This window comes from Lygodium microphyllum, chromosome 19, assembly GCF_053477565.2.
Source record: "Lygodium microphyllum isolate KBCC chromosome 19, Lygodium_microphyllum_v1.1.10, whole genome shotgun sequence".
Classification (NCBI taxonomy): Eukaryota; Viridiplantae; Streptophyta; class Polypodiopsida; order Schizaeales; family Lygodiaceae; genus Lygodium; species Lygodium microphyllum.
Genome location: NC_141153.1, coordinates 17,265,018 through 17,284,406, shown reverse-complemented (window position 1 = coordinate 17,284,406; position 19,389 = coordinate 17,265,018). Strand labels below are relative to the sequence as shown.

The 19,389-nt window shown below is 47.4% G+C and overlaps 1 protein-coding gene across 3 annotated transcripts in view; it reads right to left on the bottom strand.

The window, feature by feature from the left end:
* The window catches only part of LOC148019608 (uncharacterized), a 111,188-nt gene that overhangs the window by 49,728 nt on the left and 42,071 nt on the right, over window positions 1-19,389 (bottom strand). For all 3 annotated transcript variants that reach the window (XM_087699717.1, XM_087699715.1, XM_087699716.1), the window contains one exon: window positions 17,570-17,658. In XM_087699717.1, coding sequence (XP_087555843.1) covers window positions 17,570-17,658 — 89 coding nt within the window. The remainder of the gene's footprint in view (window positions 1-17,569; window positions 17,659-19,389) is intronic.

Sequence of the window (19,389 nt, the reverse complement as noted above, 5' to 3'; positions counted from 1 at the left end):
AGTATCATCCGCCAGGGATTGGCTAATGAAGTGCTGTCCTGAAGGAAGAGACAGACCGGCCAACTGAGAAGAGGCTACCATATGGGATAACATGGAAAGAACTGGATGTGTCGCGAGGGCAAAGAATAGTGGGCTCAAAGGGCATCCTTGTCTGACAGAGCGGGCAAGTACAAATGGCTCAGTAACACCTCCGTTCAGCATGACTCGCGAAGACGCCGCAGCGCTAATGGTGTAGATCAGACGAGACATCCGGGGACCAAAGCCCATAGCCGACATAAGTTCAGCAACGAAAGACCAATCCAAATAGTCAAAAGCCTTTTCCAGGTCCAGTTGAATCAGTACTACCTCCTGGTTAGAATGCCTTGCATAATCAATAGCCAGTTGAGCATTCAATACATTGTGCAGAATATTTCGGCCCTTAATGAAACCATACTGTAGAGGGTGCACAATGGCCGGGAGATGCTTATGAAGCCGATTCGCCATTATTTTGGAAAAGATTTTGTACATTGAACCCATCAAGGAAACGGGGCGCCACTGTGTCAACCTAGATGGCGAAGGAACTTTTGGAAGCAGTTTAATAAGGCCTTCTTTCCATGAGGAAGGCATGATCCCGGTTTGCCACACCTGCTGAAACAAAGCCTGCAATGGTTTCGCCAGTTGGGTAGCAAAAGCTTCAAAGAACTCATTGGTGAGACCATCCCAACCCGGGCTTTTATCCTTGGGCAAATGTAACAAGACGTCCATAACCTCTGCCTCACAAATATCGGACTCCATAGTAACTTCCATGTCCTGCGGTAGCTGATTGCGGACCAAGTCATAAAAACCCGAACGGGCCTGAGTGATTTGATCTGAAGGTGGAGAAGTGGTGCCGAGAAGGTCACGGAAATAATTCCTGCACATATGCACAATAGTCTGCAGATCCAGGATAAGGTGATCTTCTGCATCCTCGAGTCTGGTCATATTCTCCCTAGCAGGAGAGGCATGGAGAGCTCGAAAGAACTTATGGGTTTGACATGCATTATCTTGCAACGTCTCTGTCAGATGTTGCAGTTTGGCCTGCTGATATGATTTCAATTGGAATTCTTTAATAAGATCCGCCACTCGCATGGCCAGTGCGAGCAGAAATGCATCATCCGGAGTGTCCACCAGCAGAGAACGAACCAAAGCCAGCATGTCCTCGGCTGCCTTGCGACGCTGCCGACAAAGAGAGGCATGGTAGATCCCATACTGCCGAGCAACCCGCTGCACATTAGAGAGCAATCGTTCAAATGACGCAGTGCCTTGAGAAGAGAAGTCGAAGAGAAATCTGTCAATCAATTGCTGCATATAGCCCTGAAAGATTGCATGCTTCAGGTAAGACGAATTGAAACGCAAAGGGAGTCTCTCCAGAAATTGCTTGAACGGGGCAATGGGTTGTGCAAGCAGCTCAAGCTGCAGAGGGAAATGGTCCGACAAGGCATATTGCTACAACACTTTTATTTCGAGCAGCTCAGGAAGAAAATCATCATTCTACATGATATATATACGATCCTCGCGACCATGTTGTTGCATACTGGGCAGAATGGAAAGTAAACCCTGTAGAAGACGGGTGTAGCCAGGACCAGAGGTCTTGCTTGAGAACGGCAAGAGTCAACGCCTGCCACATACGACTTTCCGGCGTATCCATCACCGAATGCTCCGATGTGGACTGGGAGGAATCAACACACATATTGAAATCCCCCATGAAGAAGCCCCGTCTGCCAAGTGACAAGGAGGTCTGCAAAGTCTGCCAAAGCGCCCGACGAGATAAGGAATCATTCGGAGCATAGAGGCCAAGTAGCCATAAGATTTCCCCTTCGAATAAAATTTCAATCACCAAAAAACGGCCATGAACATCATTTTTAATAAGAACAGGCTGATATTTGTCATGGACAATCATGAGCACACCCGAATAATGCATGGCCTGTGTCCCTGCATAAAACAATCTAAAGCCATGGCAATCTACCACTTTTCCGGCTTCATCGTGACTCTTGTGCTCAACAGCGCACAGGACATCCCACTGATTTTCATGCAATACAGTCCACATAGCATGTTGCTTGTGCCGAGAACAAATTCCTCGCACATTCCACGTGGCTATTTTCATGTATATTCAAAAACAAAATCAGGTACGAGGCACTGCTTGCCTCGATTTGACTTTGTCAGCGAGAATGTCCAGGACTCCCTCGTCCAAGAAATCCGCCAACACTGCAAAAGAGTTCTGCGGACCAGATTTGGAAGTAGACGGCATATCTGCTGGCTTGGGGATGGAACGGGGATAACGACGGTCCCACGGGGTAATGACATTACCTCTGGTATCAAATGCCAGCTTAGCAGAGGGACCCTTTGAACGATCCGAATACATTTTCCTGGCGGGCTGATGAAGGGGGGCAGAGGAAACCATAGCAGGAGCCGAGCGCTCAGAAGACTGCATTTCCTTCCTGCGCATATATGTACGCATGGAATCTTGTGAGGTAGTAGGCACATTGTTCTCCATGGCAGCAACAACCCTGTGGCCTTTTTTTGCACGTACTTCAACCCAATTAGTGGCGCTGGAATCCAGACCCGCAACCTGTTGTTTACCTTAGGCCAAAGCTTGGGGCTGATGGGTAGCATCCAGCGACGGGGCATCACACACCATATCTTCCATGGGCGGCGCAGCATGGCCATCATGGGAAGTGTGTTGCTGTTCCGGGCATTCGGCCATAAAATGCCCCAACTGTCCACAGGAAAAGCAATGCCCTGCAAAATTGCCCCATTTCAAACGAAAGTGTAACGGGTGCATGCCAGAGCAATTGAGGCGTAACCAGGCAGGCCTTTTTCTTGCAGTGTCCCATAGCATACACAAGCGGTTGCGATTCACAGCCCAGAGACTAGGAGGGACCAGAACAGTGCCCACAGCGGCCATAGCATCCTTCAATAGTGGCCAATAAACAGCCGGACAGTTTTCCACCTCGACCCAGACCGGGCATTCACGTTGCAGCAGACGCTGAAAATCTGCCATTGGACGCCATGGAACCACATGAACCAACCGGCGTTCAGAAAACAAAGGCAGTTTAGACAGGAGAGCAGCACGGTGCGTCTCTGATTTCAACAGGACCTCAAAAAAGCCCCGGGAGCCAACAAAAATCTCTTCAACACATTCCCCTTGTAGCAGATGTTGCAACCACTGGCGAATACGGGAAAGCAACGGGATTCGACCAGTGAAGAAAAGTATCACAGCGCGATCATAAAATACCGAAAAGGAGCGTAGGACAGTTTTTGGGTCCACGGTGGCGTCCAGCACATCGTCAGGTGCAGAGTCAGAAAAGACTTCCTGATTATGTTGAACATAATCGCCAAGCAAAGTGTTTGCAAATTCTAGCAAATGTTCCCAGTCCACTTCCTGAGAGTCCACCGAATCCGAAGCAACCTGAGCATAGGACCGATCCTGAGAAACGCCTATCTCTTCCGAAGCATGCTTGGTACGTTTACCCGCAGGCTGGATGTCGGGACCAGGGGGCATCTCTTTGTTGCACGGAACCATATCCTCAGGTTCCTCCGCATCAGAATCCGGGCCCAGTGCTGCCACTGTTTGATCTATGAAATCCAGATCCAAACCAGCCATCGTATATGATGATTTGATCTCGAAGGAGGACTGGCCCTCTCTTTTGCCAGCTCTCTCGATCTCTCTCTTTTCTGTACAGAGGCGCTGTCCAGGGGTGTACTCTGCAAGGAGAGCTAATGAAAACTGAGGTTTACCTGTCACCGTGCAGGGGCAGACAGGCGAAACAAAGGCCTCCACAGCAGGACAGGACAGACTGGGGTGCCAGGCAGGGGTCCGTCAGCAGTGTCCGGGAACAGGGCGTCAGGGGTATGCTACCATGGATAGGGCGTCAGGGACAGGGCGTCTGGGCGTGGACAGGGCGGCCGGAACAGATCACGCTGGCGGCTCCAGGAGTAGGGCGACTGCTCCCGACGGCTCCAGGAGCAGGACGTCCGGAAGACGACACCAGGGATTCCGCTGGCAGCGCAAGGAGCAGGCGCGGCTGGCAGAAGTAGGTAGAGATGCAGCCCTTGACTATGGTGACAACGCGCAAACGCCCGACGAACAGAAACGACGACGAGGCTGAGGCGAACGGGGGGTGCCGACAGGTAGGGCTTCAGGCGGCGACGGCGCAGATGAAAGCAACCGCAGGGCGCGCCAGACCTAGCGATGGCAGGGCGGCACGGAGCAGGAGCAGCATCGCGACCTCTCTCTCCACACGTGCGCTCTCTCTCTCTCTCTCTCTCTCTCTCTCTCTCTCTCTCTCTCTCTCTCTCTCTCTCTCTCTCTCTCTCTCTCTCTCTCTCTCTCTCTCTCTCTCTCTCTCTCTCTCTCTCTCTCAGCTTACTAGGACAAGCCAGCGTGGAGGGTATTTTGCAACGCATAAGATTTTCTGCAGACGCGGGCTGCCAGGCCCCAAGTTTGCGTGTCATCAGAGGTGGCACGCAGGTCAAACAAGATGCACCAAGCAAAAACACGCAGAGGGCAGCATGCTCTCTCTCTCTCTTTTTTTTCGTGAAAGGTAATTGTATTAATTACGAAAAAAAATACAAGATTACTTGATTACAAGATACATGACGACAATGCAAGTCATCATGCGACGAGGTGCTAAGCACTACAAGTTACAATTTCATGGCAAGGATGCGGAGGAAATTGCCATATGCCAAGGACGGAAGTCCTCCGTAGAGAGCAAATCAGAACGATGGAGAAGAGCTAACTGCCAATACAAGAGGCCCTTAAGCCTCACAATATGTCGCTGAACATTATGGGCTGAGTCAAACAGAAAAGCATTCCGAATGGTCCAGTTATGCCAACAGCCCCAGTATCGAAGAAAGTGATACATGAGCTTCATGTGTGGCTGAGCAGGAGAAGGGTATTTGGGCTGGCCCAAAACCCAATCAAAGGGGCGCAGTGCAATACCAACCACCCCTTGCCAAACGGCCGACAAAAATAACCAGACCTTCTTAGCGACGGGGCAGGAAATAAATCGGTGGCGAGCGGTTTCCATAGTAGTGGTGCAAAAGAAACAGGTGCCATTGGAGATTCGTCGCTTGGAAAGAGCCGAAGCAAGCGGAAGACCCCCAATGATCACTCTCCAAAGAAAGACTTTATATTTAAAGGGCGTCTTGTTGACCCAGCCCTCCATCACAGTGACCCTCCACCAGGAGCGAGATTTACGCAATCCCCATAAAACGTTCGCTTTAGTAACTAGCCATTGATTGTCTTTAATCAGGAGATGATACACTTGATTAGCAGAAGCTTTGCTCAAAGGCAGCCGGCCTTGTAGGTCCCAATCCTGCCAGGGATGATCCAAAGCAAGAGCAGGAAAGGGTTCTCTGTTCTGGAGCACCGTCACGAGCTGTTCCCATAAAGGCCTATATCCACGAGGGATCCGGAAAATCCTCCTAGCAGTACGAAATGAGATAAGCACATTGCGATTGGCGAGGGTGGCATCCGCAACTGAAGACAAGCCCAACCGTGCCATCCGGTTGAATTGTGGTCTAAGCTCATGTTTACCTTCCCACGAAAGTAGACGCGAGACTGCCAGCAATTCCAATTGAAAAGAGTTAGTAGCCAGGCGATCCTCCGTTGGGTGCCACTGAGCCTTTCGAAGGACGTGTTTCCAGGAACACACCAAATGAGTAAGCAGCGATGAAGAAGAACTGGAAAACCGCGAATCCGCATTAAGAACGTGCCACCAAGAACTCCGGAGTCGGGTATTGCCATGCCGAAGCCCATGACCCTCAAGGAAAGAACGGGCGATAGCGACCCACGGATGATGATCATCCGAACACATGGCGCGGAAAAGGGACCAACGGAGTGCCTGCATGTTCTGAGAAATCCACTACAAAAACTGCTTTGGGGGAACATCAACCCCCAATGGGTTATCCAAGATGCCTGACAATGGAACCTCGAGGAACAACCAGACCTTGCCAGTCCAAGGACTGCAAGTCCGACTCCGTGCAACTTAGAATGGCTGATTTGAGCGGATTGATACGAAGGCCTGACGCCTGGCCAAAGAGACCCCAAACATCCAATGCTTTTCGAAGGTTATCCTTGTCCGCACGCAAAATCATAAAAGTATCATCCGCCAGGGATTGGCTAATGAAATGTTGCCCTGTAGGAAGCGACAGTCCGGCCAACTGGGAAGAGACGGCAATATGTGATAACATGGAAAGAACTGGATGTGTCGCAAGGGCAAAGAATAAAGGGCTCAAAGGGCACCCCTGTCTGACAGAACGGGCAAGGGCAAATGGCTCAGTAACATCTCCGTTCAGCATGACTCTCGAAGACGCCGCAGCACTAATGGTGTAAATCAGACGAGACATCCGAGCACCAAAGCCCATAGCAGACATAAGGTCAGCAACAAAAGACCAGTCCAGATAGTCAAAAGCCTTTTCCAGGTCCAGTTGAATCAACACCACCTCCTGATTAGAATGCCGGGCATAATCAATGGCCAATTGGGCATTCAAAACATTGTGTAGAATATTTCGGCCCTTAATGAAACCGTACTGGAGAGGGTGCACAAGGGCAGGGAGATGCTTATGGAGCCGATCGGCCATTACTTTGGAAAAAATTTTGTACATGGAACCCATCAAAGAAATGGGGCGCCAGTGTGTCAACTTAGATGGCGAAGGAACTTTTGGAAGTAGTTTAATAAGTCCTTGTTTCCATGAGGGAGGCATGATCCCTGTTTCCCACACCTGCTGAAACAGAGCCTGCAATGGTTTCGCCAGTTGGGTAGCGAAAGCTTCAAAGAACTCATTGGTGAGACCATCCCAACCCGGACTTTTATCTTTGGGAAAGTGTAACAAGACATCCATAACCTCTGCTTCACCAATATCTGACTCCAGAGTAGCTTGCATGTCCTGTGGTAACTGATTACGGACCAGGTCATAAAAGACCGAACGGGCCTGAGTAATTTGGGCGGAAGGAGGAGAAGCGGAACCGAGAAGATCACGGAAGTAATTCCTGCACATATGCACAATAGTCTGTGGATCCAGGATAAGGTGGCCTTGTGCATCCTCGAGTCTGGTCAAATTCTCTCGAGCAGGAGAGGCATGGAGGGCTCGAAAGAACTTGTGGGTCTGACATGCACTATCTTGCAAAGTCTCTGTTAGATGTTGCAATTTGGCCTGCTGATACGATTTTAACTGGAATTCTTTAACAAGATCGGCCACCCGCAAGGCCAGTGCAAGCAGAAATGCATCATCCGGAGTGTCCATCAGCAGAGAGCGAACCAAAAGCAGCAGGTCCTCCGCTGCCTGTCGACGGCACCGACAAAGAGAGGCATGATAGATCCCATATTGCCGAGCAACCCGCTGCACATTAGAGAGCAATCTGTCAAATGAGGCAGTGCCCTGAGAGGAAAAGTCCAAGGAGAATCTGTCAAGCATTTGCTGCATATAGCCCTGAAAAATTGTATGCTTTAAGTAGGACGAGTTGAAACGCAAAGAAAGTCTCTCCAGAAATTGCTTGAAGGGGGCAATGGGTTGGGCAAGGAACTCGAACTGCAGAGGGAAATAGTCCGACAAGACATATTGCTGCAACACTTTTATTTCGAGCATCTCAGGCAGAAAATCATCATCCTGCATGATATATATGCGGTCCAACCGCGACCATGTTGTGGCATACTGGGCCGAATGGAAAGTAAAGCCTGGAGAAGACGGGTGTAGCCAAGACCAAAGATCTTGCTTAAGAACAGCAAGAGCCAAGTCGTGCCACATACGACTTTCCGGCGCATCCATGACCGAGTGCTCCGATGTAGACTGGGAAGAATCAACACACATATTGAAATCCCCCATGAAGAAGCCGCGTCTGCCAAGTGACAAGGAGGTCTGCAAAGTCTGCCAAAGCTCCCGGCGAGATAACGAATCATTCGGAGCATAGAGGCCAAGTAACCATAGGATTTCCCCTTCGAATAAGATTTCGACCACCAAAAAGCGGCCATGAACATCATTTTTAATAAGAACCGGCTGATATTTGGCATGTACAATCATGAGCACACCCGAATAATGCATGGCCTATGTTCCTGCATAGAACAAACGAAAGCCATGGCAATCCACAACTTTACCGGCGTCACTGTGACTCTTGTGCTCAACAGCACACAGGACATCCCACTGATTCTCATACAATGCAGTCCACATGGCATGTTACTTGTGGCGAGAACAAATTCCTCGCACATTCCACGTGGCTATTTTCATGTGTATACAAAACACAATCAGGTACGAGGCACAGCTTGCCTCGATTTGACTTTGTCGGCGAGAATGTCCAGAACTCCCTCATCCAAGAAATCTGCCAACACCGCAAAAGAGTTCTGAGGACCAGATTTGGAAGTTGAGGGCATATCGGCTTGCTTGGGGTTGGAACGTGGGTAACAACGGTCCCACGGAGTAATGACGTTGCCTCTGGTATCAAAAGCCAGCTATGCACGTGGACCCTTGAGACGATCCGAATACAGTTTCCTGGCGGGCTGGTGGCGGGGAGCTGAAGAAACCATAGCAGGAGCAGAGCGCTCTGACGACATCATTTCCTTCCTGCGCATATATGTTCGCATGGAATCGTGTGAGGTAGAAGGCGCAGTACTTTCCATGCCAGCACCAATCCTGTTGCCTTTTTTGGCGCGTACTTCAACCCAATCAGTAGCACGGGAATCCAGACCTGAAACCTGTTGTTTACCTTTGGCCAGAACGTGGGACGGGTGAGTAGGATCCAGCGGCGGAGCATCACACACCATATCTTCCATGGGCGGAGCAACATCACCCGTATCTGAAACGTGTTGTTGCTCGGGGCATTCAGCCATAAAGTGCCCCAACTGTCCACAGGAAAAGCAATGGCCAGCAAAATTGCCCCATTTCAAACGAAAGTGTAACGGATGCATGCCAGAGCAATTGAGGCGTAACCATACAGGCCGTTTCCGTGCAGTATCCCATAACATGCACAAGCGGTTGCGATTCGCAGCCCTGAGACTGGGAGGGACCAGAACCGTGCCCACAGCGGCCATAGCATCCTTTAATAGCGGCCAATAAACAGCCGGACAATTTTCCACTTCTACCCACACAGGGCATTCACGTTGCAGGAGGCGCTGGAAATCTGCCATTGGGCGCCATGGAACCACATGAACCAACCGACGATCAAAAAACAACGGCAGTTTAGACAGAAGAGCAGCACGGTGCGTCTCTGTTTTCAAGAGGACCTCGAAAAAGCCCCGGGATCCAACAAAAATCTCTTCAACACATTCCCCTTGTAGCAGACTCTGCAGCCATTGGCGAATACGGAAAAGCAGCGGAATGCGACCGGTGAAGAAGAGTATCACCGCGCGATCATAAAATATCGAAAAGGAGCGTAGGACAGTTTTTGGCTCGACGGTAGCTTCCAGAACATCGTCTGGAGCAGAGGCAGAGAAGGCTTCCTGGTTGTATTAAACATATTCACCAAGCAGAGTGTTGGCAAATTCCAACAGATGCTCCCAGTCCACCTCCTGAGAGTCCACCGGATCCGAAGCAACCTGCGCATAGGAACGATCTGGAGTAACGCCTATCTCTTCCGGGGTGTGCTTGGTACGTTTGCCCGCAGGCTGGATGTCAGGACCCGGGGGCAATTCTTCAATGCACGGAACCATATCCTCGGGTTCCTCAGCATCAGAGTCCGGGCCAAGTGCTGCCACCGTTTGGTCTAGGAAATCCAGATCCAAACCAGCCATCGTGTATGACAAATTGATCTCACCGAAGGACTGACCGAGACTCTCTCTCTCTCTCTCTCTCTCTCTTTCTGTGTACAAAGCTGAGGGCACGCGATTCCGGACGCTGCCTCTCTGACGAGGGTCAGGTTTAGGGTTTCACAGGAGCTGGGAAACAGGGCGTCTGGACAGCTCCGGGAGCAGGTGCGACAGGCAGCAACAGGCGTCGATGCAGCCCTCGACGATGGTGGACAGACGCGACTTGTAAAGGGGCTGAAATCTGGCAAGGCGCACCTCTACCGGATGTGCGGGCGGAGCTGGGGCAGGGGGGGGCACTCAGGCGAAGTGGTTTCAGGGGGGCCTTCAGGCGACGGCGGCGGGGCCTGCAGGCGACGGCGGCGGGACCTGCAGGCGACGGGACCTGCAGGCGGGACGACGGGGCCTGCTGCGGGACGACGGGACCTGCGGGATGGAACCTGCGTGACGACGGGACCTGCGGCTGGACCTGCAGGCGAGGGCGACGGGCGGGACGTGCAGGCAAGGGCGTCAGGCGGGACCTGCAGGCGAGGGCGACGGGCAGGCATTGCAGGCGAGGGCGACAGGCGGCGGCAACGCAGACGAGGGCCGCAGCAGGGCGCGCCAGATCCTTCGATGGCAGGGCGGGACGACGCAGGAGCACCATCGCGTCTCCGCTTTCTCTCTCTCTCTCTCTCTCTTCTCTCTCTCTCTCTCTCTCTCTCTTTTTCGCTCTCTCTCTCTCTCTCTCTCTCTCTCTCTCTCTCTCTCTCTCTCAAAGGGTAATTATATTGATCATTGGAAAGTACAAGAGTTGGAGATGACCTAAATGGATGGCATAGTAGTAGAGGAAACTGCCATATGCCTTGAGACCAAATCCTTTCGAGGGAGAAGCCTTGCATGTTGCACAATATTAGATTGCAATGAAAAAAGGCATTTCAATCAACCGATGTGACTTTAAATGCCTAAATGGGAGTTAAACATAAAGGCATTCTAAGTAACCCAATTGTGCCAATATCGCTAGAAACATAGAAAGTGGAACAATAACTTCATGTGCATGGCTAGATAGGATCTAAGAATTTTGGGTTTTTGAACACCCAGTCATAGGGATGTAGTATAGGTCCCACCACTTCTCACCAAATCTCTCTCAACCAGAAGTAAATTTCTGTTATTTGTACATGAACCAGCCAACGAACGGGTAAAAGATGCAGAAATTTACCAAATTCTGCGCAAATCCCAAAAATTTCAAGTCCAAAATTACATTAATGTCAATCAATCTGACACAATTGAGTAAAGCTTTGCCAATACATGAAAAGCTCCAAATTTCTTGGATCTAATGTCAGAAAATTTTACTCAAAAAGGTAAAATTTCGACAAAATTGGCAAAATCCCCAATTTAATTTGGGTCACCTCTCACAATGTCTGCAATTTCTGACTCGGAATTTACTGTTAGGCCTAAATGAGATCAAATGTAGGAAAAGCCCCAAATTCTCTGGCCAGATTTGCACAGATTTTGAAATTGTGCTTCCACGTGTGAACTCTGTTAAGGAAGAGAATAAAGGAATTTAAGGAAAAACGAATTTTTGGTTTTAAAAAAACGGCAGAAAGGGGATCTGTTGACCCGTCAAGCAGGTCGCGTGGCACCGCCTACCTATTGCATGACATCAGGTTAGGCACGCTAATCTGTCATGTGGCGCCCCGACTTGACATTGCCTGCCGGTGCTGTCGCCCAGTCACCTATCGTCGCCCAACATGCTTCAGCCCGCGCTGTCCCTGCTGTCGTGCCCAACACGCTGCAGCCTGCGCCTAACTGCCTTGTCGCCTATCACACAACCACTACGCCTGCCCGCCACTGGACTTGTCACATCAGCTGCCCGACACACTGGTCGCCAGGAGCTCGAACTGTCTGAAGGACGTATTCACCCTTTGCTCTAATACCAGTTATTGGACCAAGAGGGGGCACAGCACCAAGAGAGAGAGAGAGAGGAAGATCGAGCTAGAGTGAGCGTGAGAGAATGTGTGACGGTTGGAGAGAGAGTAAGCAGAGTGAAAGGTATGAGTCGATTTGAGTGTACCAACAATGTGTTGGTACATAGAATAAAATGTATTTATGCTTGGGACACGTAAAGGGTGCGTTTACATGTACAATGTGCGTGTACTATACACAGAGGTTATCAGGCCTTTATATCCCAACATCCATCAAGGCAAGGGAGTGGGAATACATACATGGCTGAGCTATGCACAGCCTCTCCTAAGTTCCTTATATATTCCTCCAATGATCTGCTCTAATCCTATGTTCGTAAACTAGTCTATAGTCAACCACTATGGAAGTGTGATGTGTTGTCTATAAAGTAGTGTTTGGGATGTTTAGGGAGGCATGGTGTTTATCTCTCACATGTCCACATGAGATTGCAAAATTTAGAATAGCATCATCTGGTACTTTGCCAATTGGTCTCTTAGATACCTTAAACTTTTGGATGTCTAGTATCAATGCTAGTAAGCTCATCAAATAGTCCACAGTACTTGCCCCTCCTTTGTGATTCCAACATGTTAAGAGTATCTAATCCTAGCCATTGTGGTAGGACATAAAAGATGGATAGTCTATGTGCACTTCCCTAGGCGAGTAGATGTGTCCCATAGGTGCTCCCTTCTTTGTTTTGGGCTCCTGCAAAGACCTACTTCATTTGTATCAATCTATTTGAACATAGCATTATCATGCATGTTAAATTTGCCTTGTCTATCTCAAATGCATTTACATTGAAATCTCCCACTAACAATATGCTCCTCATGCCAGCATATTGCATAATGTCCTCATAAGTATATCAAAGGGCGATCCATGTCGTGTGGCATAGGTCGAGTTTGTAGGAGGAAAGTAACAAAGTGCAATGAATATATCCCATAGCATGTATCTTGACCCGTAAGTATCGTGCATCATCATTGCTCCTAAGTATCTTGACCCATAAGTATCATGCACAACGTCCTTGTAAGTATATTGAAGGGTGATCCATCCCATGTGGTATAGGTTGAGTTTGTAGGACGAAAGTAGCATATTGCAATGAATAAATCCTAGTCTCTCTACATGTGTCTTGACCATAAGTATCGTGCATGTAAAAGTCACTCTATCTCCAATGTGTACATTGAAATCTCCCACTAACAATATGCTCCTCATGCGGCATATTGCAAAATGTCCTCGTAAGTATATTGAAGGGCGATCCATCTTGTGTGGGTCATAGGTTGAGTTTGCAAGGGGAAAGTAGCATATTGCAATGAATATATCCCATAGTCTCTTTGCATATACCTTGACCCATAGGTATCGTGCATCATCATCTCTCTTCGATACTTGCACAATCCCTTTGAGGTCTTCCTAATATAGTATGGCCATAGCTCCAAAACCCCTAGTAGTTTCTAGTTTTCTAGCTACTGGATGAAATGCACTTTCCCACATGTTTCCCTGCACATCTATTAATCAACTACCTGGTGTGTTTTTGTGTACATGGCTATCTCTATATTTCAGAAACTATCCTTAAAGTAGCCAGCATCCAAGCATAGGGCTCCATTGTAGTTCCAAACTAACATTCTAAGTGTCTCATAGGCCTCATATTGTCATGCGGATCTTCTTTCAGCAATGATGACCCCTCCATCCTTGTAAACAGTCCATTTTCCCTCTATTCTCTACAATGTCCCTATTTGGGCTGTGGTAAGGTTCTCATCTAGATAAGCCTTCTCTCCTTTTCGAGAGAAAGGCCTTTTTCTTCTTGTTGTCCCTAAAGTGAAGGATTAAAACCATGGACTTAAGAGTGCTCCTTCCCCACCCTCCAAGCACTAGCTATAGGTACCTCTGAGACCCCAGTTTTCTCTGCAAGTGTTTTAACATTTTCCTATGGGCTGCCCTTCTCCTCACATCCTACTACCCATACATGTAATGTCATAGCTCTTCCCTTGGCCTCTTCTTCCAGGGTGGTTTTCATTACCTGAGTCTTGACTCTTACTTACTAATGTTCCCTTGTTCTTTTTTACCACGTCAATCGATGGGCTAGCCTACTCTATTTCCTTGTGTGCTGTCTTCGAAACTTCTGCCATGAGTGGACCTCCCTTTTGCGTGCTTTCAGTGCCTCTTTCTCCTTTTGTAATCCTTCTTGCACATTTAGTTCTTTTTTTCCTAAAAGCATTTAATTCTTCCCTAAATTCCAAGATTCTAGATTCACCTCCCAAATATTCTTGTTCCACAGTTTCATGTTTACATTTCTCCATAGCATGCATCCCCATGATTTGTTAAGAAACCCTTCACCCACAGTTTGCATTTTTGCGTTTTTGCGTTTTGCATTTAGGGTTTGCAGCCCCAAAAAGGGCACCATCCTAGACTGACTATGCCTATTTATAGGCCACTCTCTCATTCATTCACCATGGCTGATTCATTCAGTCCGTCACCTCCTCTCCAACCTCTCCACTACCCTCATACCCCTTCAGGAGGACATTGTGGTTTGTGGTTTGTGGCCGTCTTCATCATCTTCCTTGTGCTACGGCACCCTTGTTCCCTTGTATCACATTCACTCCATGATTTGGAACTTCATCATTCCATTCATCAGAGTTTCTTCTCTCTTCTCCATGTTTGCCGAGTTCACTCCGTGTTCCTCCCTGCAAACCCTATTGTCTCACTGGTACGTCATCCTTTGACATGGTATCAGAGCCCCCGGAGTATATGCGTCTTCCACCAAGCTCATTGTGCCACCTCTCCTTTCTGGGCCCCAGAGATCGTTCTACATCGGCTATCAAAGTACCATGCTCAAGGCAATAAGACGCATCCGATGAACACTAAGTCCTTTCAAGCACATGGAGAATCGATTGGTGCTACGACCTCTTGGAGATCGTCGCAATGCCAGCGGCTGTCTTCTTCCACCTATTTTTAAGTACAGTGGCTACCACAGCCCGCAGTTCTACAGTCCACTCCATTGAGAGACGGTGATTGTTTGATATCGTCTCCTCATCAGTCCGCTCCTTCGAGAGACGGTGTCTGCTCAACTCCTTCCTCTTCTTCGGCTACCCAGTCCGCTCCACTAAGAGACAGCAAATGTTGCCCACCTCTTGCTCATTCTGAGCCCCACCCTTCCCCACCCTCCACTACTCAGGTTTGAGAGGCTACCTCTGGGAGCTCTTAGGCACCCCAAATAACTTCTTCGACACGACCGGCGGCACTTCCTTCGTCATCAGACATTTCAGAGTCCGTGATCCATGAGTTTTTGGATTCCCTATCTACTTCAGAGGGGGATTCAGAGGGAGATGTTATTTCTTTGCCCTCAAAGGGGGCATCTACTTTTTCTTCGACTTCAACGAGGGCCCCTCCACCTCCCCCATCTCAGAGGGGAAACCTACTCCACATGAAGTTCTTCACCCATCCTCTACTTTCTTGGGGTGGCTGTCTTCAACCAGTCATCTCTTCTACTGATACCCAGGATCTTCAGGTACCACCTAGATCGAGACCTCGGAGGTTCAGCCACGACTTGGTGATGAGACCTTTGTATTCCTTCCAACATGGATACACGGAGCTAGTGGCTTTTCTCCCGAGGTTGAGTTTCGGATTCTCCAGTTCACTCTGTCTACTGGTCTTTATTGCAAGTTCCCTTTCCGGTGGAAATCTTGGATTTTCAGGATCCTCTACATCTTCTTCCTCCTGAGCCACCTCCCGAGATCGAGTATGGGCATATCCTTATGGTTCTCGGCACCACACAAAGTTCGACATTCCTTCTATGCATTGCATGATTTCATCATCTATGTTCTAGGATGCTTGGGCAAGTGAACAATTTCCCCACGAGGGACACTGTCCAAGTGGCACCTGCTGCATGAGCATTCTTCAGCATGTAGCATTGCATCTCCACCTCACTCTTCTCTTGTTCCTCTTTTTGGGCCTGAGAGGGGGTGTTGAGAAACCCTTCACCCGCAGTTTGCGTTTTTGTGTTTCTGTGTTTTGTGTTTAGGGTTTGCGTTTAGGGTTTGCAGCCCCAAAAAGAGGCGCTATCCTAAATTGACTATGCCTATTTATAGGCCACTCTCTCATTCATTCACCACGGCTGATTCATTCAGTCCGTCACCTCTTCTCTCCAACCTCTCCACTATCCTCACACCCCTTCAAGAGGACATTGCGGTTTGTGGTTCATGGTTGTCTTCATCATCTTCCTTGTGCTACGGAATCCTTGTTCCCTTGTATCACATTCACTCCATGATTCGGAACTTCACCATTCCATTTATCAAAGTTTCTTCTCTCTTCTCCATGTTTGCCAAGTTCACTCCGTGTTCCTCCCCGCAAACCCTACTGTCTCACTGGTACGTCATCTTTTGACATGATTAATGCAATCACACACCATGCACGGAGTCAGTCATACAAATAGTGGTACTGATTTGCTTGCAGTCATTATAGATATGTTCAGCCCCAATAGTCCACTAGTTTTCTCAGCACAATTACGTCAGTCTGAGTACATTTGCTTCAGGCTGAGTACATCTGCAATCTCAGAACATTCACATCAATCTTAGCACATTCACTTCAGTCTAAGTGCATCTGCAATCTCACTACACTCACATCAGTCTGGATTCATGCAGGTCTCCAGTCTGCACAGCACGTCACGCTGTCAGTCTGAGTACATTCACAATTCATGTCACATCAGTCCGAGTACATCCGCAATCTCAGTTCATTCACACAGGTCTGCATGCACACATGTCTGAGTACATTCATGTCACATCAATCTATGTACACCTGCGATTTCAGTACATTCACCAAGTACTGCATTCATGTCGGCCTGCACAGCACATCAAGCTTCTGAGCACATTCACCTCAGTCTAAGTACATTCACATCAGTCTGCACAGCACGACAGTCACTCCAGTATAGCCACAACCTGCAGATCAGCAGTTCTCTTTGCGTCCAGGCTGTTCCATTTCCTTCACATTAGCAGATTCCTCATTCCCATTGTTCAGCATCACATTCCAGTGTCAAATCATTCCCGTCATAGTTCTCCTGTGAGATTCTCATGAGAGAGAGAGAGGGGTTCATTTCTCATGTAACATGCAAAAGTTGAAAAGAAACTAACTCTAGTCAAATGCATCCCATGTCTAGTCCCAATCAAACAGGCTATAAGGGAAAAGTCGTGATGCATAACTCCAGCTGTTGGGTCAACTATAGCTGAGAACACATACCAAAGGTTAGATGCCATGTTAAGAGTGCAAATTGCAGACATTCCTAAATGAGAAATAAAGCAAAAAGACAAAGAATACAAATGATGGCATCCACTAAATGAGAAACATGGGTACAACATACCCAGATTAAGAATGGGACAATCTCCCTCTACACTCCAGCATAAGAATGGGACACTCCTCACAGTACCAAGATTTGCAAGTACAGTACAATGTGTAGTAGACCTACACACTTTCTATAAAGCACTAGAGATATGCTATTTTTGGTATCCAAGTCGGCACACCCAAGTAGGAGGAAAGGTGATTGCTCACCTAGGAAGCAACTTTCCAAGGACCCAGGACTAGTCCTTGAACACCAATGAGATGCATACTGTCAACATTTGAGTCTAGAATTGTGCAAACTCTTGAAGAGTGAGCATCTAGCACAGTGAGAAATTGGATTTCCACCACAATACTTTCAACACCTAGAACTACTCAATAAATTAGTAGGAACACTTTCATTCATGCAAGAGAACTCAGTAATATCTACATTGACCCAATGATTGACACCACAGCAGCCAGACTAGTGAAATAAAATCTGTCAGGCTATTCAGCACACCAATATCTCAACCTCAAAAGAAAGCTTCATATTTGCATGAATCATTGCCATTTCTTACTTCTCATTGCAAAGAGCTTTTGGATTTCGTGCACTTTTGTCGAAGCCACCTTGTTCCACATCCATTACTAGTTTTGCAAGTTGTTGGGCCTGCACAGTATCCAAACATTGACAAAATCAAAAACATAAAGTTGTGCAAAATTTTCAGATAACTTGTCATTGCATACTCACATGGCCTACCTGGATAACAGGTAACAAGGCAAAGAGAGCGATGCATACAGGTTTAATACCGAGAGGTTTGTGGTGTACTAAGAAAATTCATGCTTAGATTTGCAAGTAGATTCAAATGATAAATATTTGCAGAGAAGAACGAAATATATAGCATATGAAAAAGTTTGTGGTTCCAAATTAGGAATGTGTTATAAGAGCAAGCCAATGATTAAAACAACAAAAAGAATTAAGATATATATATCAGACAAATGTATAATGAAAGATCTGTCCTAATGATTGAAAATTAGGTTCCCAACCTACAATCTACTCATAAACAATGAGATTACTAGTACAAATCCCCTCGATGCCCTAAATAGGGATACCTAAATTTTCCACCACAAAATATGTGACTCTTGCCCTGAAAGATGAAATGTGGTGTGATGCTTTGCTTTAAGGCAAGTTCTTGGTTTATAGACCAAGGAATCAAATATGTGGCATATTTGCTGTTGCAGGATTTCTTTTGGAGAGAGGAGTATCCAGCATTAATCAGCAAAAGTGGTGGAACATTTTCCTTGCTTACAAACATACTAGGGCTTAGAGACCATAGGTTCTTGGCAAGTGACACCTCACAACTATTTTTCCAATTTCACTCTTCAAGCATCCTTGATCACTGTGTGACCCTACTACTGCTTTTTCCTTCAAGCCTTACTCCTATAGAGCTTAGCAATCATTTGTATCCAAGGAGCTCACTCATTGTGTACTTGATTAGACCACTTGTCCTCACATACACAAGCTTGTCCTTGTATACCACTTCACTAGTTGTTGCCACAAAAGATAGTCCCATGAAGCATGCCTCAAAATTTTGGTATGGCAATTGTGTTGTAATGAGAAGCCAATCACACCAAGCCAAACTCTCACATATTCAAGTTCCAAGTTGAAATAATCTCAAGCAAACCAAGAAATACTTGTTAACCATGTAAAACATGAGTATCAAGATTCATATGAGAGCACACAAACAAGCACTCAATGACCATGCTGCATGGAGGATGATAGAATGATAAAAAATGGAAGCATCCAAGTTCTAGAAACCCTAGAACTCAAGCTTCTTGTGCAAGTTGTACAATCTCATGAGCCAATGCCGCAAACACCAAGCCCAAGAGCTAGGAATTGTGATCAAAAGAGATGGCAAAAAAGTTAACTAAAAAGGTGGAAACCCTATCCAAATTTATATAAAGTTCAAAACCACAAGATGAAAGGTTAAATCTTATGTGCACAATCTAATCGAGTTCTTTCTTTATATCTTGTTCTCTCATCTCTATCTTCAATAGCTTGAGCTTGAGTGAGGGTGGAGTGTGCTTGTAAGAGAACCATCCTAAGCTTGAGAGTGTGACAACTTCTCTCTTACTTAAGACTCAACGACGAGAAGCTAGCACGCTCCTTTCTTCTCTCCTCACATGTGTTCATGGTGAAGGAACCAAGCAAGTGTGGATTGATAGCAACAACCAAAGCCTACATCATGTATCAAGAGACCATCGGTCTTGTATCACAACTAAAAGCTAGAGCCTAGACGTGTGCATCTCGAGGTGGGAAAGGATGACTCTTCAGCTTTCAATCCCATTTATCTTAGATTAACAAAACATAGGTCAAGCTATGAAGATATGCTAGGGTTTG